The sequence below is a fragment of the Crocuta crocuta genome, unplaced genomic scaffold (genome assembly GCF_008692635.1).
Source record: "Crocuta crocuta isolate KB4526 unplaced genomic scaffold, BGI_CrCroc_1.0 scaffold97, whole genome shotgun sequence".
NCBI classification, from domain to species: Eukaryota; Metazoa; Chordata; class Mammalia; order Carnivora; family Hyaenidae; genus Crocuta; species Crocuta crocuta.
The window spans coordinates 8,563,265-8,587,953 of NW_027531999.1; the positions used below are offsets into that span (position 1 = coordinate 8,563,265).

General features: G+C 38.5%; 1 protein-coding gene across 7 annotated transcripts in view; it reads right to left on the reverse strand.

Moving 5' to 3' along the window:
• The window catches only part of XPOT (exportin for tRNA), a 161,151-nt gene that overhangs the window by 14,127 nt on the left and 122,335 nt on the right, over positions 1 to 24,689 (reverse strand). For 5 of the 7 annotated variants that reach the window (XM_077775250.1, XM_077775249.1, XM_077775248.1 and 2 more), the window contains 14 exons: positions 19,630 to 19,763; positions 16,190 to 16,272; positions 12,797 to 12,853; positions 12,054 to 12,123; positions 11,108 to 11,326; positions 8,513 to 8,697; positions 8,247 to 8,415; positions 5,757 to 5,993; positions 3,697 to 3,735; positions 3,501 to 3,563; positions 2,362 to 2,486; positions 1,544 to 1,688; positions 1,274 to 1,393; positions 836 to 930 (listed from right to left, as the gene is read on the reverse strand). In XM_077775250.1, coding sequence (XP_077631376.1) covers positions 836 to 930; positions 1,274 to 1,393; positions 1,544 to 1,688; positions 2,362 to 2,486; positions 3,501 to 3,563; positions 3,697 to 3,735; positions 5,757 to 5,993; positions 8,247 to 8,415; positions 8,513 to 8,697; positions 11,108 to 11,326; positions 12,054 to 12,123; positions 12,797 to 12,853; positions 16,190 to 16,272; positions 19,630 to 19,689 — 1,667 coding nt within the window. In that variant the 5' untranslated portion in view covers positions 19,690 to 19,763. Of the gene's footprint in view, positions 1 to 835; positions 931 to 1,273; positions 1,394 to 1,543; positions 1,689 to 2,361; positions 2,487 to 3,500; positions 3,564 to 3,696; positions 3,736 to 5,756; positions 5,994 to 8,246; positions 8,416 to 8,512; positions 8,698 to 11,107; positions 11,327 to 12,053; positions 12,124 to 12,796; positions 12,854 to 16,189; positions 16,273 to 19,629; positions 19,764 to 22,050; positions 22,415 to 22,659; positions 23,031 to 24,689 lie in introns of those variants that run through there. The other 2 variants (XM_077775254.1, XM_077775253.1) reach the window with 2 other exon arrangements.

Below are 24,689 nucleotides of genomic sequence, written 5' to 3' on the forward strand. Positions count from 1 at the left end.
AGCATGAGTAGTTTTCATACCAAAAAAAAAAAAAAAACCAATACAAAACAGATTAGGTTAGAAAATTTATTTTTAAGAAGAAGAAATATATTCTTTAGAATTTCAAAGAAACCATACAGTTATAACAACAATAAAATTGTTGGTTAAATAAATAATTGATGCCGTTACTGGGATGCCTGGGTGGCTCAGTTGGTTAAGCATTCGACTTTGGCTCAGGTCATGATCTCAGTCTGCAGGTTTGAGCCCCATGTTGGGCTCTGTACTGACAACTCAGAACCTGGAGCCTGCTTTGGAATTCTGTCTCCCTCTCTCTCTTTCTCAATCCCCCTCCCTTGCTCATGCTCTGTCTCTCTCTCTCTCTCTCAAAAGTGAAAAACTTAAATAACTAAGGTCATTAGTGATGACAGCTGCCCTATGTAAGAGTATGCTTTGTTTGCAAAGTACCTGGGGCTAATGAATAGTAAGTGAAGTCATAATATTAATGATACCAAAAAAGAATATCTGATTAAAAAAAAAAAAAAAAGCCAGGGCATCTGGGTGGCTTAGTCGGTTGAGCATCCCACCTACTTCAGCTCATGTCATGATCTCATGGTTTGTGCATTCAAGCCCTGTGCTGGGATCTGTGTTGACAGCTCAGAGCCTGGAGCCTATTTTGGATTCTGTGTCTCCCTGTCTCTCTGCCCCCACCCCCCCGCCAAAATGAACATTAAAGGAAAAAAAGCCTTAGAACAAAAAGAACCAAATCTACCATAGGTTTGTAGAAAATAATTTATAGGTCTTATTTAATATTCTTAAAAACAAGAAGGACACACAACAGCAGATATTTCGTACTTACTTTAGAGACTTGACAAATCTGGAAAACAGGTATGCAGCTCTGCTCCGCACTTTGGCACTAGAATGCCGCAGACCCCTATGGTCTAAGAAGGCCATCTAGGGAAACAGAGACACTTTTACTATTTCTGCACTTACTTATGGCTTTTATTGTTATTGTCACAATACAGGTTTGTTCCCATCAAATTTTATTTCTTAGCTCCCAGAAGGCAGGAACCTGGTAATATTTAACAAATAATCCTTGAGGACAGCAATAGGCCCTGGAGGACTTTAGATGACTGATTAAGCCAGAAACTGTCCATTCTAAAGAAATAGAGGAAGGGTTGGTTTTAGTGTATTCAAGGGTTTCTGAGAACTTTTGGCTCTAGGAAAGTTATAAAAATAAAATACTGATTATTAGCTGAAATACATGGAACCCCCCCCCCCCCAGATATATACTTACTAGGACACATGGAATGTGTTGAGGTTCAACTGTGAAAAACTTTTCATATCTAACAACAGTTTCGAAGAACTCCAATGTCACAGATGTGTGCTGATAGGAACTAACTCCTGATGTTACCAACTGGAGCAGAAAAAAGTTAAGACATCTGTCCTTATTCATTGTAACATCAAAATGCCCCACTATTAACAGATGCTAATTTAATGAACTCCCATTAGCTTACAGTGAAAACAGAAAATTATGTTGAAAATAAATGATCTGTAGTATACTTACAGTTCGCATCATATCCTGCAAAGCACTAGCTTTTGAAACATCACCTGAGAAGTGAGCACCATGAGATACTGGAAGAGCTTCTGCCAACATATACAGCAGTCTTATTGCTACTTCAACTTCCATAAAACGTGTAGTCTGCCAGTTCCTACCATGAGAAAATATGCACATGACATCTGCACATGAACATGCTCTACACCAACAAAGCCTCTTTAATTATTAAGAACTCAAGCAATGGCTAATTTTAGCAGTCAACAAAATTTACATCACAGAAGTAGAAATGACTGATATGATACATTTCATAGTTTACATTCCAAAAGCAGTGCTTCCCCACTAGAATCATCAGAAATGGAGAGGACAACAACATGGACGAAGCTGGAGAGTATAATGCTAAGTGAAATAAGCCGGTCACAGAAAGCCCTATGATTTCACTCATATTTCAAATTTAAGAAACAAAACAGAGGAAAAAGAAAGACAAAGCAAAAACACAAAAGAGAACTACAGAGTAACTGATGGTTACAGGGGCAGGGAGGATGGGTGAAATAGGTGAAGGGGATTAAGAGTACACTTATGGTGATGAGCAACAAGTAATGTGTAGAACTGAATCACTATAACGTACACCTGAAACTAATATAACGCTGTAGGTCATCTATGGTGGGATTAAAAAAATATAACTGGAGAGAAATGCATTGCTTCAGATATACACATAAGATCTTGATAAATAGCAAAGATTGATAGATTACGTGACTCATGCATTGTACACCATCATCACAGAGATAAGGAAAGAGGTAGACTACTAACAAAAACAGTCATACACTTACTGCAGTGTAGAACTAAAAACTCTGCGAACAGAAGCTAACAGGAGCTCTGGTGAAACTTGAGCAAGCCTGTCCAACAACAACTTCAGTTGTTTTCTGTATTCTACAAACATGGCTTCATCTTCACCCTAAGACAGATTTTTAAATTCTCATTTTAAAACTTAAAAGACCTGAAAATTCATGGAAATGGTTCCTGCTCATATAGTTTTCTGCATTTGTAAATTTAATATGTACTTTTATTTTTTAACATTTATTTATATAGGAAACATTATTATCCTCCCCTGCTCACAACAAGTAGCCTTTCCTCCCCTGCTTACAAGTATTTCTGAACACAGCCCTAGCCCTCAAAAGCCTAGAGTCTGAATATATAAACAGTATATGGAGGAGGTTAAGGACAAGAACCTAGAGACAGAATGGGGTCACATTGGGCTTCATGAGAGCTTCACCACCTTATTCATACTCCTTGTATCTTATAATATTCTATAAATAAAGATATTGTATGTAACAGGCTTTGTAGTTCTTAAGTCCGCAATTTGTAGGTTATCATCACCATAACCTTTTTATAGTCCAAAGTATTTGAATGTCTCAGGTGGGGAATTGAACACTTAGCACACTGCAAACTAGCATAAACCATGCTTGTGCTCGCTTCGGCAGCACATATACTAAAAATAGCATAAACCATGCTTGAGTTGATAGAAAGCACCTGACGACCCTTGTGTGTAAAATGACTCACTGGCAAGCCTGGACAAGACCTGTAGCTAGGATAAGTCTAGAGAGTTAAGTGCCTCTTTCCCACTTGCCCACACTTATGATCTGAGGTCCACTGACAAGGCCTCAACTCATCACTTCTATTAAATGCAAAGTGAGATATGATCACCAATGATACTGTCAATATTTTATAAAGTTCATTGCTACAAAGTGTTTTAAAAAGGGACAAAATACCAAAAAGGCATTTGTTGAAGGTATTATGAAGGATTATGAGGCTTCTATTAATTTCACCTAAGGCTGAGGTCAATATAAACAAGACTGTTAAAATACTTCTTTTATTTAAAGAACTCTGAAATAAGCAAAACTGAAAATGTTAATTTGAGGTAAGTAAATAATAAATTAAAACTGATTTTTTCCCAATGCAAAATTCTTACCTCATTTTCAAAGTTATATTCTTCATCGTAAGTCAGTTTTTTCATAACGGCCAACATGATTGCCTAAAATTAAGAACAAAATATCATTTGTCAGTTTCTTTTCATTTGATATACTTTCAAGTTAAACTGTATTTCAAGACAACTGCAGTCACAAATTCTGGTATCAGTTTATAAGAAGCAAAAATAAGTCAATTACCTCTACATTAGCTTTTTGCTGCTCCGAAAGCACTGTAAGCTGTTAAAAAGGAAGCAATAATTCATTAGATTTCCTAAAGGTGTACTTATCAAAATATTTTTCTCATCAATTAAGACCTTTTAAAACATGCACACAACTTCTGTGGAAGGCAGTTTGGTAGTATCTTTCTAAAAATGTACATAAGATCTAGCAATTCCATTTCTAGTAAATAACTTGAAATGTAGATGAATTTCAACTTTAAGGATATTTATAATGTATTCAGCAAAGAAGTTTATAGGATAGAAAAGTATGGTCTTTACATGTTGTGAAACAAGGCAAAAAAAAAAAATGCTAGAAACCCATTAAGAGACACACAGTGGAATTATCAGTAGTCATTTTAACTTTCTTCACTTCCTTTCCGTTACCTAAATGATCTTACGGTATGTATGCAGACATGTTACAATTCTTTTTCTTTTTTTTTTTTACAAAGAGTTTATTGTCAAATTCATTTCAGACATATTACATTTCTAACAATGCAGAAGCTAAACTCAGTTTGGAAAAAAATCATTTTAAGCTGGATTTAAATGGACTTTCAACTAATCAAATGTAAATAAAATAGCAATGTTTTTCCTATCTAATGACAAAATGAGAAGTCATTAATTTGTTCTTAATAAATCTACCCTGCTGTGTGATTTTAAAAAATATTTATTTTATTTATTTTGAGTGATAGAAAAAGAGAGGCAGAGAAAGAATACCAAGCAGGTTCTGCATTGTTAGAGCAGAGATGTGCGGTTTGATCTCAGGAACCGTGAAATCATGTCCAACTGATATAAAGAGTTGTATGCTTAATCACTGACCCACTACACACCCCAGGGCATATAGGCTTTTAAAAATTATTAACTTCTTGGGAAGCCTGGGTGGCTCAGCTGGTTAAGCGTTTGACTCTTGATTTCAGCTCAGGTCATGATCTCATGGTTCGGTTTGTGAGTTCTAGCCCCTTGACAGTGCGGAGACTGCTTGGGATTCTCTCTCTCTCCCTGTTCTACCCCTGCCCTGCTCATGCTCTCTCAAAATAAACAAATTAAAAAAATCTTCAAAACATAAAATCAGTAACTTTGGAGCACCTGGGTGGCTCAGCAGATTGGGTGTCTGGACTCTTGATTTCAGCTCAGGTCATAATCTCATTTGTGGGATCGAGCCCCATGTCTTGGGCTCTGCGCTGACAGCATGGAGCCTGCTTAGGATTCTCTCCCTCTCTCTACCCTCTCTTACTTTCTATCAAAAACAAATAGGGCGCCTGAGTGGCTGTCAGTTAAGTGTCCAACTTCCACTCTGGTCATGATTTCATGGTTTGTGAGTTTGAGTCCTGCATCGGGCCCTGTGCTGACAGCTCAGAGCCTGGAGCCTGCTTCAGATTCTGTGTCTCCTCCTCTCTCTCTGCCCCTTGTTGCACCTGTGCACTCACTCTCTCTCAAAAATAAACATTAAAAGAAACAAACAAAAATAAATAAATGGCTATGAGCCTTAATATGGAGACTATTAACTATCTACATTTTAAGTCCTTATGGAAACAACTCTGTAAGGAGAAATTTTTAATTGTAAAAAATTATTTATAAGAAATAATGCATACGTAGTTAAATTAATGAATGATGTTTAACAAAATTTCTACTACGTTTAAAACCAAACACAGGGGCACCTGGGTGGCTCAGTCAGGTTAAGTGTCCAACTCGTTGCTCAGCTCAGGTCTTGATCTCAGGTTCATGAGTTCAAGCCCCGAGTTGGGATCCATGCTTAGCATGGAGCCTACTTAAAAACAAACACACACAGATTCAAAAATGAAAAAACAACGTAAACCTACAGCTAACTTGGGAGCTTGTTAAAGTCTAGCGAATCTTAGATTCCAGCCATTCTCATTTTCCGGCTAAATAGTTGGGGGAAAAAAAGATGGAAATACTAACAGTAAATGTAGCTAGCTAGTAGAATTACGGGTATTTTCTTCTTTTCATTTTTCCTATATTTTCCCATTCTCTGTGACTCTTCTATATTATCTACTGGACAAAAAGATTAAAACAAGGACTTACCTGTTTCAAAATATGAAGGTAATCGTAACAAAATCCAATAATGTTAGAAGAGATGTCATCATCCTCATGAATTAGTAGCTGCAGCATCAGCGCCACTTTTGTTTCAATAGCTTGTAGTGCCTCCTGAGCATTCTTGATATCCCCATTCTTAATTAATTTAGTCCAACTAACTATCAAGGACTGTCCCATTCCATTTACCAGTTTAGAAAATCTGGCCAGGAAGTCAACATCTTCTTCCTACAAACAATAAAGGACACCTCAACTTAAAACCCCCCACCTAAGAGTAAGAAGAAAAACTCTAAACTTTAGCATGAATCAAGTGCCCAACTATTCAATTTTATTTTTACTTTTTAAAATAGTTTATTGTCAAGTTGGTTTCCATATAACACCCAGTGCTCATCCTAACAAATGCATTCCTCTGTGCCCATCACCCCCCTTCCCCGCTCTCCCACCCCCATCAGACCTCAGTTTGTTCTCAGCATTCAGTCTCTCATGGTTTGCCTCCCTCCTTCTCCCTGACTATTTTTCCCCTTCTTCTCCCCCATGGTCCTCCGTTAAGTTCCTCCTAATCCACCTATATGTGCAAACATATGATATTTGTCCTTCTCTGCCTGACTTATTTCACTCAGCATAACACCCTCAAGGTCCATCCATGTTGCTACACATGGCCAGATTTCATTGTTTCTCATTGCCATGTAGCATTCCATGGTATAGATAAACCACATCTTCTTGATCCATTCGTCCGTTGATGGACACTTAGGCTCTTTCCATTACAACTCTATTTTAAACTAACAGAAATTTATTCTACTACCTTGACTGGAAAAATCATTAGAATTTGAATTCTTCTACTCTTATCTACTTGTACTCTTTCAAGCAATTCTCTTTAATGGTTATATGCCTATAGATATTGCCAACTTTATAAAAGCTTAAAAAAAGAGATCTGTGGTTTCAAAACCTTCTTCTATCTAAACTGCTTTAGTAAATATGCTGTAATAGTCAATGTCATACTACAGTATAACAATTTATAACAGTCCTTTCTGAAACCATTTAATATGAGCCTTAACTATGCTGCAAAGAGATAGAACTGCCATTACAACCACCTGCCGAACGTCATACCAGTGTTAGAGTCAGAACTTAAACTTCAGATTACTTTCATTAATTATCCTGATGATGTTCACCTATAGAGATTTTATACCTTCATCATTTTAGGTCTTTTACCACAGACTAAATAACACATTTATTAGCAATGTAAGAAAACACTACTATTCTTCTGTCAGCAAGGATGACACTAGAACTGTACTACTAACATATCAGCAATTCAAAGATTTCTTAGTAATTTTTTATACTGCCACAAGCAAAATAGAAAACTTCATGGGGCGCCTGGGTGGCTTAGTCAGTTGATCTCTCAGTTGAGTCAGTCCAGTTTTGGCTCAGGTCATGATCTCGCAGTTTGTGAGTTTGAGCCCCACACTGGGCTCTCTGCTGTCAGCACAGAGCCTGCTTTGTATCCTCTGTTTCCCTCTCTCTGCCCCTCCCCCACTGGCAATCTCTCAAAAATAAAAATAAAACATAAAAAATTCTTAGGAGCGCCTGGGTGGCTCAGTCGCTTAAGCATCTGACTTCAGCTCAGGTCATGAACTCGCAGTTCTTGCAGTTTGCGAGTTTGAGCCCCAGTTTGAGCCCCACGTTGGGCGTGGTGACAGCTCAGAGCCTGAAGCCTGCTTCAGATTCTGTGTCTCTTTGCTCTGACCCTCCCCTATTCATGCTATGTCTCTCTCAAAAATAAACAAACATTAAAAAAAATTTTTTTTTAATCTTAGAAAAACCAAACTAACAAAACCCCTCCATATACTGTTCCTAAATTACTTACTTGCCACACTCAGAGCCCTCAATCTGTTAGGGCTCCAACATAGCTCAAATGAAACAATTTAAAAGTATGGCAACAATGTAACATGTGACAACCCGGTATAGTTTTGGTCAAAGCCCACTGCCATGTATATAGTAAAATTCCTTGCTATTTAAAGGACAGACCAATGGTATCAGAATCAACTGGAAGTTTGTTAAAACTGCACAACTGCAGGTACCACCCCAGATCTTCGACTTTAAGAACTGGTATAATCTACTGTCCAAGGCAAATGCTACAGCTAACATGGCTTTCTGGATACAGTGTTTCCTTATTTATAATCTCAGGGAATGTTTACAACATTGGAGGAAAAAAAAGGAAAAAAGAAAGCATATTTAAATTAGTTCCTGTCCCAGCCAGCTCGGAGCCTGGAGCCTGCTTCAGATTCTGTATCTCCCTCTCTCTCTGACCCTCCTCTGCTCACACACACTCTCTCTCAGAAATAATTAAATTAGTTCCTGTCCTACTTTGTTCTAACAATTTGCAAATTTTTTTTTCCTTTCCAATTGCTTTATTTGAGTTTTCCAAATTTGCCCTTTCCCCTCCCTCCCAACAATTTGCAAAGCTTAATACATAAATTTACTGACCTGGTCAATGCTGAAAAACCCAGCAGACTGTAATACTTGACACAAAGATTCTACTAGTTTCATTTTATCAACAGGATCCATTCCTTTATTTACAATTTCAAATAAACAGTCACATGCTTCTTCCCGTAGAACTTCTATTGACATATGACCTAGCAGCATATTTATAAACCTGGCAACAGGAGAAAAACATTGTTACATTTCCAAACTCATGAGTTTTACATACTGTATTTCGTAGGTTTAAATCTTGATAATATAGGTATACTTACCTATCATTGGCTATAAGGGATAAGTCTATCCAAGAGACATAAGCCCCAACTACTTCAAGGCACTGACATGTCACTTCTGAATTAGTATACTGATAATTTTGTAAGATTTGGTACCATGATTCCACTAAGTTTGGAATGCACTGCTCCCTCATGGTATCTTTTATCAGAGTATTCCTACGAGCCTCCTAAACAAAACAAAACAAAACAAAACATCTTATGCACAGAGTAAATTACTGCACAAAATAATTTTTGACATTTGAATAAACACACTAATTTCCTAATTACCAAACTTCCAGACTTGTTAACACATTCCCTGACACTGTTTCCTATTTCTCAACTCTAAAATCATATCCTGTGATTCTTTTAATTTCCTTTTTCTGTTGCAGTCCACAGTACCAGATTTCTTATTAAACACAAACTATAGGAGTGCCAGGGTAGCTCAGTCAGTTGTCTACTTTGGCTCAGGTCATAATCTCACGGTTTGTGAGTTCAAGCCCTGCACTGGGCTCTGTGTGGATAGCTCAGAGCCTGGAGCCTGCTTCAGATTCTTTGACTCCCTCTCTGCCCCTCCCTGCTCATGCTGTCTCTCTCTCTCTCTCTCTCAAAAACTAACAAACGTTAAAAATTTTTTTAAATAAAAACCCCCACAAACTATAAATAAACATTACTTAGAAATCCAAAGCATGTGCTAAAGGGTACTTCTTAATATCATACAAACATGATTATTTAACCTACTTAAGAGAGTGGAAATTTGTTTTAATTAAAAGAAAAATCTTTTTATTTGAGTACAGTTGACTTATATTACATTAGTTTCAGGTATACAACATAGTGAGAACCAACATCTTTATACATTCTGCAAGAATGGTAGTAATTTAAAATGCATATAACCTTTAGTTTTAAGTATGTCTGACATTATATAATGACCTTAAAATATTATACACATTTGAATCAAGCAATTTCTTTTTTTAATGTGTATTTATTTTTGAGATAGAGAGAAGGGGAGGGGCAGAAAGAGAGAGGGAGGAGGAGGATTTGGTGTGGGGCTCACACTCACAAACTGTGAGATCATGACCTTAGCTGAAGTCAGACACTTAACTGACTGATCCACCCAGATACTCCTTAATCAAGCAATTTCTATTATATCCTTTAAGAATAAGGTGAAGGGCGCCTGGGTGGCTTAGCTGGTTAAGTGTCCGACATTGGCTCAAGTCGTGATCTCACAGTTCATGGGTTCAAGTCCCATGTTGGGCTCTATGCTGAGAGCTCAGAGCCTGGAGACTGCTTTGGATGCTGTGTCTCCCTCTCTGTCAAAAAGAAACACACACACACACACACACAAAGAATAAAGAGAAAGGGGGGTGCCTGGGTGGCTCAGTTAAACATCTTACTCTTGATTTTGGCTCAGGTCATGATGTTACGATTTGTGAGATCAAGACCTGTGTCAGGCTCTACACCGGCATCACAGAGCCTGCCTGGGATTCTCTCTCTCCTTCCCTCTCTTCCCTTCCCTGCCAATGTGCTCTCTCTCACTCTCTCTCAAAATAAACAAACATTTAAAAAGTGAAAAAAAAGAATAAAGAGAAAGTAAAATCAGATAATGAAGAAATAGAGACTAAAGTGAAGGGCTACATTACTGAGAATACAGAAGAAAGGACACAGATTGATAAGCAATGATACCTCCTCACTAAATATATAGCAGGGGTAAATATAGACCACATTGCTCCAGAAATTCATAAGAGAACCAATTTGTGTAGTTCATTGGAAAAAGCACTTGCCTCATAAGAAAAAAAACAAAACAAAACAAAAAAAAAACCAACTCTCTAAAGTAATACTCTAATTTCAACATACACTTGGGGGAAAAGAAAGCTAGTTCAAATTCCTTTGTAGAACAAAATTAAAATTTGGGTGAATTTATAATTATGAAAATCTGGGGATGCCTGGCTGGCTAAGGAAGTATGCAACTCTTGATCTTGGGGTTGTGTTTGAGCCCCATGTTGAATATAAGGATTGCTAAATAAAGAAATAAATAAACTTAAAAAAAAAAAAAAGAAGAAAAGAAAATGTGTCTCTGGGGATGCCTGGGTGGCTCGGTTGGTTAAGCATTCGACTTCAGCTCAGGTCATGATCCCATAGTCCGTAGGCTTAAGTCCCATGTTGGGCTCTGTGCTGAAAGCTCAGGGCCTGGAGCTTGCTTCAAATTCTGTTGTCTTCCTCTCTCTCTGCCCCTCCCCTGCTCACGCTGTGTCTCAAAAATAAACATTTAAAAAAAAGAGAAAATGTGTCTGTTAAAAAAAGAGACCTCCAACTCTTTTTATTAAGTGCCCATCACCTAAAAAATCTACATTAAAAACAAACAATTATGCGCACTTGGGTGGCTCAGTTGATTGAGCATGGAACTCTTGATTTCAGCTCAGGTCATGATCTCATGGTCTTGGGACTGAGCCCTGCGGTGGGCTCAGCACGGAGCCTGCATGGGATTCTTTCTCTGTCCCTTTCAGTCTGCCCCTCTTCCACTCACAAACCCACATGCTCTCTCTCAAAATGTAAACTAAAACAACAACAACAACAACAAACAATTAATGGAAAGTTACTTGCCTCTGATGTATGCACCACGTCACGATCCACCAACTCTGAATCAATTGCCATGAGGATTCGGAGGTACAGATCTACGCCCCTTGGATTTAGGTCCACTACTGAGAGAATGTCAAAAAAAAACTTGGGCCATCTAGTGAGATATTCTGTAACAAAAAGCAAGGCGAAGACTTGGGCTGCTTTATTTCGTATAAAGGTCTTCTCTGGTTGGGGATTCAGCATCTGACAAACAGAGAAATTGTCCATGAAATTAAATGTAAATGGGAAACTCTCAAACATACTGTTTTCCTATTTATCATCGATAGGCAAAAGTTCACCAAACCTCAACACCGTCTAGATTAGCTGTGCAACAAATATGCTTGAAAATTACCAAAGTATTTAAGTGATTACCCAGGTGGAAAACAATCAAAGACGCTATGGATGCCTCTCTTTCTCACACTTTTAGAGAAAAGTTTTATTACTTTTTGCTTTTACTAATTGCTTTTCTTCTAGCTGTTTGCTCTTTAAGGAAAATAAAAACTCTAGCTGCATAACTGCTTTGTATGTTAAGATTAGTTAAAATTGACAAAAAAAGAACACAACATGAACAAAGAACTCTAATGGCCCTGTTGTAGACGGCTCTTTGTGAAGAGAGTGTCCAGGAGGGCTCACCTTTAGGAGGAAACAAAATATCTGTTTCTCTCAAGTAGTTAAACAACAAACCATATTAAAACCAAGATTTCAACAATGTGTCATGGAAAGCCGGACAGTTTCAGTTATTGATATAATTTTAAATTATTGCTAGGTTTTCTTTATACTCATGATCTTTGAAATCAGCACTTTCTAAAAGACTATGGGATCGAACGGAGGATACATGTTCAATATTTTTGAGGTAAAGTTCTAAACTCTTGCAAAACTAAAAATTTAAATATCTGGCAATTCAAGGTACTGAATAAAATTACTATTTTACCTGAGCTTGAAGCCAAGATATGAGCGTCTCCCTAATTAGTTGTTGTTGAACAGTAGTTAGTTCTGAATATCTGTCCAAAACAGAGAAGAAAAATAATAACGCCTATATTTGGTGCCTATGGTTTGAAAAGCAATAGCCTCATATATTTGAAAGGGAAAATTTATGTAACACTTAATTACTTAAAATTTCCTAAAATAAATTGATAATGCTGCTCATCATAGCTTTCAAGAAAAGACGGGGTGGGCCTGGTAGGGCGTATATTCATCACTGATCTTAGTTTAAGGTTCAGCTCATGTTAAAACAAAATGGCAGCTGTAGAATTTCTCATGTGGAAATGGAAATATGGCTATGTTTTAAAGTCTGTGGCTTACAAAATAAATCAATAGGCAAACTAAGGGTCCTCTGAGCAGTGATTTACTGTTTTCTGCTTAATTATGGCAGCTTTCTGAATACAAGTGGCCACACTGCCACTAACCTCTAAGAGAGTTATCATGTAGAAAACAGGTTTGGTGGCGCTAGATCTTCTGATTTTTCCAGAGAAGCTTGAAATCTGATTTGTTCTGTGCAACGTCTAGATTTTTAATTATAACCAATTAAGTCAGTATTTTTAAAACACTTTGGGATAAGTCAAAACACATCTATAAACTGGATGTGACTTGTACACTCTCAATTTACAGCTTATAATTTTCCCCGAAAAAAACTAATTTAAAAAATTTCAGTCAAAACAGTGAGGAAAGCCTTACTTGTATTTAACTTGATGTTCTAGTACTTGAAAGCAGAAAAATTTTATGTGATCATCACTGAAAAAGAAAAAAGGAAAATCAGATTAGTAAAACAAAATTTAGAGAAAACAAATCAAAAGTAAAGTACTAGTGAAACAGGTGAAAAGTTTCTCAAAAGAGGCCTTTGGCTTACTTTTTACTTCTTGATCTCAATCATTACACTTATATCTTTTTGTTTAGAACTTAAAATATTATACAATGCTGAATATTTCCATTAAATCTGATAAGCAAAATAATGAAAAAATTAAGATGCACCTTAAGTATACTGCTTTGCAAACAGAAGGCATTCCCCCTAAATACTAGATGTTTGGATCTCTGTAACAACTCCTACATTTTATAATAGAAGGCTAGAGGTAGAATGACAAATGGTCAAATAGCCAGAGATTGAGTCAGAGACAGTAATTGAAATCATACTTAAAATTCAAGCCTAGACAGCTAGAGAGCCAAATCCAAAATGAGCAGGGTCACTCAGACTGGTAATTCAGCCTCAAAATTCAGACAGAAAACCAAGTTACAAATATACTGCCCTTATAAGAAGGGAGGAAATATCAGTATCTACCAATTTTCTACTCTCAAGTGTCTCTCTAGGGGTAATGCAGAGTTGCAGTGAACCAGCTACAATCTCTGACTAAATCCCTTTAGAGAACAACAGGGGTTCCTAGGTGGCTCAGTCGATTAAGTGTCCAACTCTTGGATTTCAGCTCAGGCCAAATGATCTTACAGCTCGTGGGTTGGAGGCTCCTGTCCAGCTCTGCGCTAGCAGTGTGGAGCCTGCTTGGGATTCCCTCTCTTCCTCTCTCTGCCCTGATCCTGCTCTCTCTCTCTTTCTCTCAAAATAAATAAAAAAACAAAATAAAACAAAAAATCTCAACAATAACAACAATCTGTTCATCCAGTGTAGTTTGTCTGGGCCAGGCTTAGTCAGGGAATAATTTTTCATATATAAAGCTAACTGGTCAATACAAGAATAGACAATATCTTAATTTGGACTACACGAATTAACTAAAAATAATTTCACATACAAAAAGTTGAAAGTCTTTAAAAGTTCTGTTCGTTAGGTTTAATTAGCATCTCTTCAGAGAACTTAAGGCTTCTATTCTTACCATGGATGACATTGAAGCTTTAACTGAACTCTACAAGACTTAGATTTTCCAATGAAAAATATACTACAGAAATCCTTTAAAAGCCAGATCTTATATATGCTCAGGCATATAGTAGATGTTCTCAAAATTAATTCTAAGGTGGAGCACTTGGTTCCAACCGTAAAAGTTGGTACCTCAGAGCACTACATGGCGGGTATGCCAGCTGGAAGCCATCAAGAACACCCAGGAGTATCAATTTCCACCAATGAAATTGGTTGTTTGCTTATCCTAAGTCAGCTGTGTTTCCCTAAGCCTTACTAAGTCAATTGTACCTCTTTTCTAATTAAGTAACTTAATTAACCATTATACAAACTAGCGAAATGAGTATGGAAGTTCCCATTTTTTAAAAAAAAAATTAAGTTGAATGCTTTAAAAAGATTCCATAGAAAGTGACACCGCAGAAAGGAGAAACCTTAGAACACTAATTCAAAGTGATACATTCACCCCTATGTTTAAAGCAGCACTATTTACAATAGCCAAGATATGGAAGCAGCCCCAGTGTCCACTGACAGATGAATGGACAAAGAGGTGGTATATATACACAATGGAATATTATTCAGCCATAAAAAAGAAATCTTGTCATTTGTAACAACATGGATGGAGCTAGTATGTATAATGCTAAGTGAAGTAAGTCAGTTACAGAAAGACAAATACTCTTATGATTTCACTTACATGTGGGATTTAAGAAACAAATAAATGAGCAAAGGGAAAAAAATAAAAGATAGATGAATCAAGAAACAGACTCTTAATTACAGAGAACAAATTGATGATTACCAGAGGGGAGGTGGGTAAGGGAGTGGGTGAAATAGGTGATGGGGATTAAGGGGTGCACTTGCCATGATGAGCACAGGCTGACGTAGGGAAGTGCTGAAGCACTATATTGTACATGTGGAACTAATATAGCACTGTATGTTAACTAACTGGAGTTAAAATAAAAATTTCAAATAAAGAGGCCTCTGGGTGGCTGAGCTGGTTAAGCGTCTAACTTCAGCTCGGGTCGCAATCTCATGGTTTCTAAGTTTGGGCCCCACGTTGGGCTCTGCACTGATAGCTAGAAGTCTGCTTCAAGTCCTCTGCCTCCCTCTCTCTGCTCCTCCCCTGCTCATGCTCTTGCCTTCTCTCAAAAATAAACGAACATTAAAAAAAATTTTATTTTAATTTTTTTAAATAATTTTTTTTTCCTTTGTAAGTTTTTAAATTTTATTTTAGAGAGAGTGTTCCAAGCCAGGGAGAGGAACAGATGGGGGTGGCAGGGAGAGAATCGTAAGCAGGCTCCACACTCAGCACAGAGCCCAGTGCAGGACTCAATCCCCCAACCCTGGGATCACGACCTGAGCTGAAATCATGAATCAGATACTCAGCTGACTGAGCCACCCAGGTGTCCCTAAAATAAAAATTTTAAAAAGGGGGCACCTGGCTGGCTTAGTTGGTTGAGTGACTGACACTGGCTCAGGTCATGATCCCATGGTTTGTGAATTTGAGCCCCAGGTCAGGCTTTGTGCTGACGATGCAGAGCCTGCTTGTGATTCTTTCTCCCCCATTTATGCTGTCTCTCTCTAAGTGAATAAATAAACAAACAAAAAATTTAAAAAAAAAAACCTTATAAATGGAAAAATCCTTCTGCATATTTAATGTGGGCTAGATAACCAGGAGACTTGGAGAGGTGGGGGCAAAGAATAAGTCTAGGAATTGGCACTCCTGTTCTTCAATCCACTAGAGGTCCAAAGTGGAAACTGTAGAGGATGGATTATAGATCTAATCAACATAAGAATGATGTGGTGAATGCTAGTGGCATATAAAGATCGTGGTCCAATATAAAGAAACTGGTAATTGAATGTTTATATACTCTAAATTTTTTAATATACTTTAAATTAAAATAAAAGCTTAAGATACACACAGTTTATGACTACCCACTTTGCCAACTTTTTAGAAAACCATCCTTAAGAAGTTCTCACTGCACTGTATTCCTGCTGGGATCTGCCATCAGGTAGACAGCATAAGGCAAAGGACAGATTTACTGAAAAGTCAATCCTGGAATGGCCAAATTATTAGTTTACTATTTTTCTCATTTCTACACTGAATGGTTTTCCAAAAACACAACCCATAAAATGTTTTTATGAAAATATTTTCCAAATACAGGTAAATTTAAGAGTTCTATCAGGTTCACAGAAGTTTAAATTCTTCTAAGTCATGCAAATTTTGTTTTAATTACCTGTATGTCCTTTGGGCCAGAGCTTCAGCACAAACTTGCCAGGCATCTGGGGAAATCTTTAACTGCTCAAAATAGGCCAGGGCCTGTAAGATTGCAAAGTTGAAAATGCATTTGGAATGGTCAGTCTCAGTGCCCTACTGATACTAAAATATTCTGAGTGGCAAACGAAAAAAAAAATCAGTCACACTAAAAAAAAAAAAATAGCTAAAACACTGAATCTGGCTTCTGAATATGTGCAACTTAGTGATCATTCCTAGAAAAAAGGCTAAGTAAAAAGCAATTCTATCAGTCAGATACTCTTGTTTCCTTACAGCAAAGACCACAACACAAAAATGCCCTGCAGACCTCCGTGGGTAAAGGAGCATTAAGAGAAAAAATCACAAGTGCTTTGTCAAGTGCTATGCTCCTGGGGAATATGCAATTATAAAATGGTATATAAAGGGCATTTTTTCCTATTTAATAGCAAATATACTATTAAAGAGGTGATTACAAAATTAGAGTCCAATTACATGATATGAATTTTGGAAAAGTACCAACAACTGAAAAGCTTTAGGAAATGTTTCTCATTTCTCTGCTTGTGAATTCAGGGCTTTGTTTAAGACTAAGTATAGTCAAGAATGGATGTAGCACCAAGTCCATGCGCTCTTTACTAGATTGCTGGGAAAATGGGAATGACTTCTGCCACTGTCCAATTAGCATGTCGCAACTGGCATCAATGACAGATGCAGATGGCACGTAGGACAATGGACAAACAGTAATCCTAACAGGCTGTAAAGGATCTCAAACAGCCAAGAAAGTTACACAAAAACAGTGCTAGATAATTGTAAAGCAACTGATATACTGATATAAACTCTGAAATGATGTAGAAAGAACATTAAGCATTAGAGGAACCTAATTTTAATTAGTAAATATTTTTAAAACTATGGTTTGTGCTCCAATAGTGATGAAATAAATTGTATAGGTCTTGATCAGCAATCAACAAAAATGAAAGAATATCAGCACACTGCACATAATATTGTGCAAACTGTTTCAGTTATATATATATGTACATGTGTATAAATACACAGTATATATGTAAAAATATATTTACTCATAGATGTCGGTACACACACACAAACACACACACACACACACACACACAGAGTCAAGATGGTGTATGTCAAAATTTTTCCTTTAGAAGTTAAAAAAAGAAAAAAAAAGCCAAAAAGCTACCATAGTTAGGTGATATTCCTCTACTATAATTGTATGAATGAGGGATGAAGCAAAGGATTTTCATATGTGGTCTCTCTGGCTGCTCCCACAAGTATATATAATGGCCATCTTTGAAAATTAGGAACAGAAGAATCCAGGCTGCTGCAGAGAATCTACTTCAGTTGTTGTCGAACAATATTCCATGAAACATAGGGTTTCCTTTGGGAACATTTATTGTCCCATTTAAGGACAAGGTGGAAGTCAATCATNCTACAATTATCACTGATGTATCATTTTCTTTAAATAAGCAAGTTTTAAGCCAAAGACTGTGATTCCATTAAAAAAGTGAAAATAACCTGAAGGTTTTCAGTTTTTAACTAAAGTCCTTGCACCCTGAATCCATGCGTTCCTAGCATTTTAAAATAAAATTCTGTGGCAATGATGAACAAGTCAAAGCTCTGATCACCTATTTCTTCTGTTTTGTACCTTTCTTCTAATGCTCTACTGCCTCTAAGTGGCAACAGAGGCACTTCAGCGACTGCCCCTGTAGCAAAACAGAACTGTAGCCACACAACTAAGAATTGGGGTTGGCGGACAGTTGGTTTACAAACTGAATTAGTGTCCCAACTATTCATTTCTAGCATCAGAACTGTGAGAACTCACTTTAAGATTCCTTCTTTTTTATCCTAATTAATTCCATTACTCAGGTTGGCTTAATGGGATATCAAATTAAGCCTGAATGTGGATGCTTAATACATGCCCATGACTGACAGAACTCAATTTTACTGATAAAAGCATAGCTTTATATTAAAGCCACTAACAATGCATTTGGTTTACTTTTCTAAAAAAGAAAATATCGCATTTAAAAAATCTGTTGGAGAGGGCACCTTGGTGGCTCAGTCAGTTAAACATCCGACTTGTGCTCAGGTCACAATCTCTCAGTGTGTGGGTTTGAGCCCTGCTTCGGGCTCTGTGCTGACAGCTCAGAGCCTGATGCCTGCTTTGGATTTTGTCTCTCTCTGTCATTCTCTCTCCCTTTCTGTCTGTCTCTCCCCTACTCACACTCCATTTCTCTTTCTCTCAAAAATAAATAAACATTAAATTTTTTTTAATCTGTTGGATTGTGGTATTTAATAAAAAAACAAATGATTTCCAAGAAGGATCATAAAAAATAACACAAAAGACTAATAACTAAACAAATAGTAAAGGGCTTTTAATCATAGCCATGCAATACCAAGGTAAACATCTATTATACTTCAACCATGTGACTAAGGATTTGAAGGTAGGTAGCTTACACTCCTATCGAAAGAAATTTGTCTACACAGAGAAGTCATGATTTTAAATGCCTTCTGATGTTCTAGTTTGTTAGGTATCCTGTAACTAGCCAGATAATTTAAATCTCAATTCCTGTTATTTCCCTTGATATGAAGGACTGATTACTTATTTTAAACAGCAGAGGCAGGAAATCATATTAGAAACTACTTGAGATTTTTTTTTAATACTTAAGAAAATTCTGCTTAAATAAGCACAACAAGAACTGCAATAATATTTAGTAAGATTGTTACCCTCATTTAGCTCATTTGTAAAAAATATCCTTTGCTATAAAAAGTGGAAAGAGAAAATTATTCTCCTTCCACTTAACATATACTTCAAAACACCCACATCTTTAACAAACGTAATTATAGGCTTGCTTGTTAGATTCTTCTATCATTCAGCTATAGCCATGATTACAGGTGTAGCCTACATTATGTTTAATTGTTTCTATTTGTCCAAATATCCCAGCGCCTCATGGATTCCTTGTCACCTAACCATTTCATGTAATCTAAGACATGGCATATGCTAACTGCTAATTTACATGTCTGCCTGGACTAAATAACAAGGATGTGAAGTATCACTAACATCAGACCAAGCCAGGCAATGGAAAGATAAAATATGCATGTCTGTCACTATGGAAAGTCCCTCGAAGAGTCCTTTGCATTACAACTTTTAACTAAACAGAAACAATGACTGATGTCACACAGAGAGCCGCCTTGAATCACATGGGATTTCAATACTTGCTGAGCCAACTTTTAAAACACAAATCACAATGCTGTTTCTATATTCAGAATATATTCAAGTACATCAAATTTGTTTGTCTCTGTTCATTTCTACTCAAAGGAAATCTTTACCCTCAGATGTATCTTTAATTCAAGTCCTCTGATGCAAATGTGTGGTAACCTTTAAAAAATTATTAAGCTGACTTAACTTACCCTTTGTCTGAAGTCTGAATCAGCATTTGGATTTAGCCCTAAGAGAGCCTGTTCATCCATCCCTGCTGCTATTCTTGGAGTTTTCTGATTACAACAGGCGTGCCCTCTGATCCCACAGAAGAATCCACAAACATCTACACACACACAAAGTTGAAAGAAAACATTTGATAAACAAAATTGATACTTATCCAGAATATCATAATAAGCAGATAACATTATGCAAAGAACTTAAATGTTAAAAGAACTTTTTTGAAACTATCCAAAATTACAACTAAAGAAGCCTAAGTCTAAGAAACACTAAAAGTACTCCACAAATGTGTAATTTCTAAAAATCTCATGTATGTCATTAAGGTTCTCAAATTTTCTTATTCTTTAAGATCATCAGTTTAGAAAGTAATTTGATTCTCCTTTAAACAGAAGCATCTAATTTATGCAGTATTATTACCTCCGATACTTGAACGTGCAACTGTGCAACTACATTAAAAAAAAGACAGGTCTAGGTTATCTTATTATACTAATTTTCATACTTCCATTTATCAATATCACAAACCTTTAAAAAAAAGATACAAAACTTAGTCTCTGTCAGACTCTCTTGACAGCCTATTTTAGAAATGTACCTCACAAAACATTTTTTAATAGTAGCTATAAAAATTAATAAAGACCTTAATACTATTCTTAAAAATATTTAGTCTCTGGAAAGCAATGCACTTTTTCACTATCATATGGTCTAACATACTCAAATAAGAACATGATTAAGTCCCGAAAGGCTACTTGGTTTTTGATACATGTACAGTTGAGGAAACAGGGAAAAAATTCTAAATGATGCAAAAATCACATTTATTCCCTCAATACCTGTGAGGCAGAGAAACCAGGACTACTGCTCACATAAAAAGGCTCCAGGGTTTTGTTTTGTGTGTGCGTGTGTTTTAATTATCATAAACCAAAGAGAAGATCAGAGCCTAAAGAAGCCAAAAGTCTAAAGGCAGGGGATGGGGGTGCATAGCCTTTTTGCAGTGGTGAGGCCAGGATCCATGTGGACCCCGCCTACAATATGCTTTTCCGGTCTCCCCCTGGACTGGGTTATGTGCTGAGAGTCCTTGGAGAGTGAGGCTCAGCCCTTTCTTATTTCCATCATACTTGCAGACTAGAGCAAGGCAGTGTAGCCCCCTACGGACCCTCAGGATTAAGGTGCATACTCTTTTGAATGACTCCCTATTCCTCGGCCCAACCCAGCAAGGCCAGTGGTATTTGGCCTTTCATCTTCGCACTCACTGCTCTTTTCTTGTTACTTTGTTAACCCCTCCCTGTCCTTCAAAATTCAGCTTAGAGAGGTCACCTCTTTCAAGAACACTTCTTTGATCTTCATTGTCCAATTCTCCCAAACTGGATTAAATACCCCTCTTACGTGGCGAGACACTGCCTACTTGTTTTCTCTTCGTAATCTTGAAGGGTAAGGACTGTCTCAAATATTCATCATTATGTCTGTAAGTCATAGTACAACATACGCTTTGGTTTGGAAATACCTGGGTTTGTATTCCAATCTAGTCATTTTCAAACTTGGGGCCACATGGACTAGGGAATCTGAAAATGAGAGCCCTTTCTATGAAGTGGGAAAGAGACCATCTACCTCAAAGTTGTAAAGACCTTCATGAGATAACGTTATGTAAAGGATGCCTGGCACATAGTGGGCCCTCAAAAGGTTATTTACAATTCAGTTTGTCATATGGGGGATGGGGACTACTTGGAGTAGTCTAGATATCATATACTTAAAAAAGGGCATTGGAACAGATTGAAAAACATACAAAAAAAGGAAGGTTTTCTTCTCTCCCCCATGCCAAAAATGACAAGAAAATTTAATGATGATTCCTTGGAAAAATGCACACCGAGAAAATCTGAGTTTCTGTGAATCCCATATTAAAAAGTCCTATAAAATCTTCCTTGAATTTAGGTAAAATTGCTTAAGCGGAGTCACTTTAATTCTACCAAGTGAAACAGCACTGGTCTTAAGAAAAAAAAAAAACTGGCCAGTAAATAACTAAGGAAACATAAACTTGTTACAGTTACCGGTGCAGAAAGAATCCCCCACAGGAAGGCACCTGGATAAAAATCAATACGCAGTGGAACATAAATAATCATAAAATGGTAAATTACCTACCTATGTGTGCAAACGAAAAAAGTTACAACCTGTGCGAAAAGGTAACAATTCCCTCCATTAAGGGTTGTGCACGAACACTTAATGTTCTAACCAAGGCACAGACGTGCAGGCTTAAACATTTGTTACAATGCAATAAACATATCAGTTATGAATCTAGCAAATGTTGTTGGGGGGGAACGCAAACATACTGAAAAATACTGAACCCTAACTTTTCCTCGACAGCCATTAAATAAAAGATCAAACAAACTGGGAAGGTTCCTCCACACCTACTAAAGACTGTTCAAAAGACCAGGGCTGAATCTTTCCAGTCTTTTAACACCACGCTGACAAGTCGCTTTAATAAAACGTAACTTCCCCCAGTAACAACTAATTAGCACTTTCAAAAAGTACTTGTTTCTTCTGGTTATAGGGAAACACCACGCTTGACTACTCCCGCAGAACTGTGAAGAAGGGAAGAGAAGAAATGGCGTGTCTGTGCTGGCAAAATTACTACACCGAAATAACACTTTTCTCCTTTATGTCCTGGGGCGGGGGGTGGGTAGCGAAGCAAGTTTGAGGTCTCTGCAGTTCAAACTGGTGGGACACGCTGCTATTACAAATGAGGCTGGCCACCTTTACTACATTCGGGGCCACAGATGAAGCCGACCCTTNCACCAGGCAACCGGCGGCCACGCACTCCGCGGCGACGGCCGCAGTTCGTACCCACCCCCCACCCAGTCCGCCCAGCCTTGGGGCGCACCGCCCCGGACGGCCCCCGGCCCGCACCCCAACCCCGGCGTGGGGGCTCCCCGGGCCAGTCCGCCCAGACAACTTCCCCGCGTTCTCGGGCGGACCGAGGTGGATCCGAGTCCCGCCGCCCCCAAGCTCCGAGTCACCTTCCCTATCACTCCATCCCGCCTCCCCGCCTGCACTCCCGAGGGCTGGTCAGCGGAGCGGAGCGACGCCGCACGCAGGGAGCGGGGAGAGCGGCCCTCGTCCTTGTCGCCGTCGTCCTCCGCCACGGCCGCAGCGCTCACGCCGGAGACAGAGCTGGCTGGGGCCGCGCGCCGCTCCGCGTCCCCTGGCGCCTTCTCTTGCGTGGCGCCGGACCGGCAACCTAGCAAGCAGGCGGGCGGGGTCGGCGCCCCAGGAAGGGAAAGAGCGCGAGGGGCCGGCTAACGCCGCCGCCGCCTCCGTCGCCGCTGAGTCAGCGCGAAGCGCGCTCCCCGCGTCGGCGCCGCGCGGGCCAGCACCAGCAGCCTCATGGAGTGTGCAGACGGCAGCCCGCGGGCCCAGGCCGGGAGCCTACAACTCCCGGCATGCAAGAGGCAGGCGGCGCTTCCGGGCGCTGGCCGGGGCCTGTGGTGCATGCCGGGAGGGGGTGTCCCGCGCGAGTCACACCCCTGCCGCCTACTCCCGGTGGTCACACCCCTGCCTAGCACGCTCCATAAAGGCTTCATCAGGTTAGCTGGTGGATTAGGGTGCCGAGCTCCTGAGATCCAGATGACGTGATCCAAACCACATGTGATTCGGTTGTTTAATTGCTTTTCTAGGGACCCACGTGTTTAGAGTCTAGGAGCGTGAGGATCCACTCAGGAGCGCTGAAAATTCTTAAAAATTTCACTTGGAACGTACTAATATATTGTCATTCATGAAAAGGAGAGCATTCTTAGGGAGTTCTACTCGTAGGTTACTTTTCTGGTAGTTGCTTCGTTTATTCAGAGGCAGTATTGGCTCAAGCCAATAGTTTTGAATCCCAGCCCAAACCAATCTCTCCACACCACATGCTTGCTGACCTCAATTTCAGGCACTTTACATGATCTGTGTTTCAGTTTACTCATTTGTGAAATGGAGACAATAATAATACCGACCTCCAAGGGTTCTTGTGAGGATTGAGTTAATATATGCTTTTGCACACAAATGCTCAATATTTAGGTTTCATTGTTGATTATTCACTACTGAAAACAGATTAGGTAATAGTCATGCAGACCAGTGACAAACAATTTGGGAGGGAAATTCAGAAGAGATGTAGAATAAAATTAACGTAACAATTTAACAGCTACATTTAGTGACTCACTACGTGCAAGACACTATACCACTCATATATACAATATTTTCAATTACTGTTGCATCGCATTTGTAACTTTAAAATGTCAGGCAAATATTCCTGTCCTACTTCCGTGTATATCTGGAGTTTAGCACATAGAACAGCGCCAGGCTGTAATTCAAGCTCAATTAAATAGATAATTGCATTGATTCTTACATTACCTGTTAGGTCAACTATGGACTATGGGAACCCAATACTAATTCTAGTCTGAGTGGCTCCAGAAGCTTTAATATGTTCATTTTATTCACCTTACCATCTACAGCTTATCTAGTTTATCTAGAAATATTGGCCTTTTATGGTAGTTCAATAACCTAGAATTTTAAAAATCAATTTGAAAACACATTATTTTGAAACCTTATATGGGGCAGTTGGCTGGCTCAGCTGGTAGTGTATGTGACTTGGAGCCCCACACAGGGGGTAGAGATTACTTAAAAATAAAATAATAATAAAGATGAAACACTTGGTGGACTCTAATTGAGGAGGACCCAAAAGGGTTTTTAAATATAAAATTTATTTTATTTTTTTAATGTTTTATTTATTTCAGAGAGAGAGAGAGAGAGAGAGAGAGTGTGAACAGGGGAGGGTCAGAGAGGGAGGGGGACACAGAATCCGAAACAGGCTCCAGGCTCTGAGCTGGCAGCACAGGGCCCGACATGGGGCTCGAACCCATGAACCGTGAGATCATGACCTGAGCTGAAGTCGGACGCTGAACTGACTGAGCCACCCAGGCGCCCCTAAAATTTATTTTATTAAAAAAAATTTTAGTATTTATTTTGAGAGAAAGCACAAATGGGGGAAGGGGAAGGGCAGAGAGAGAGA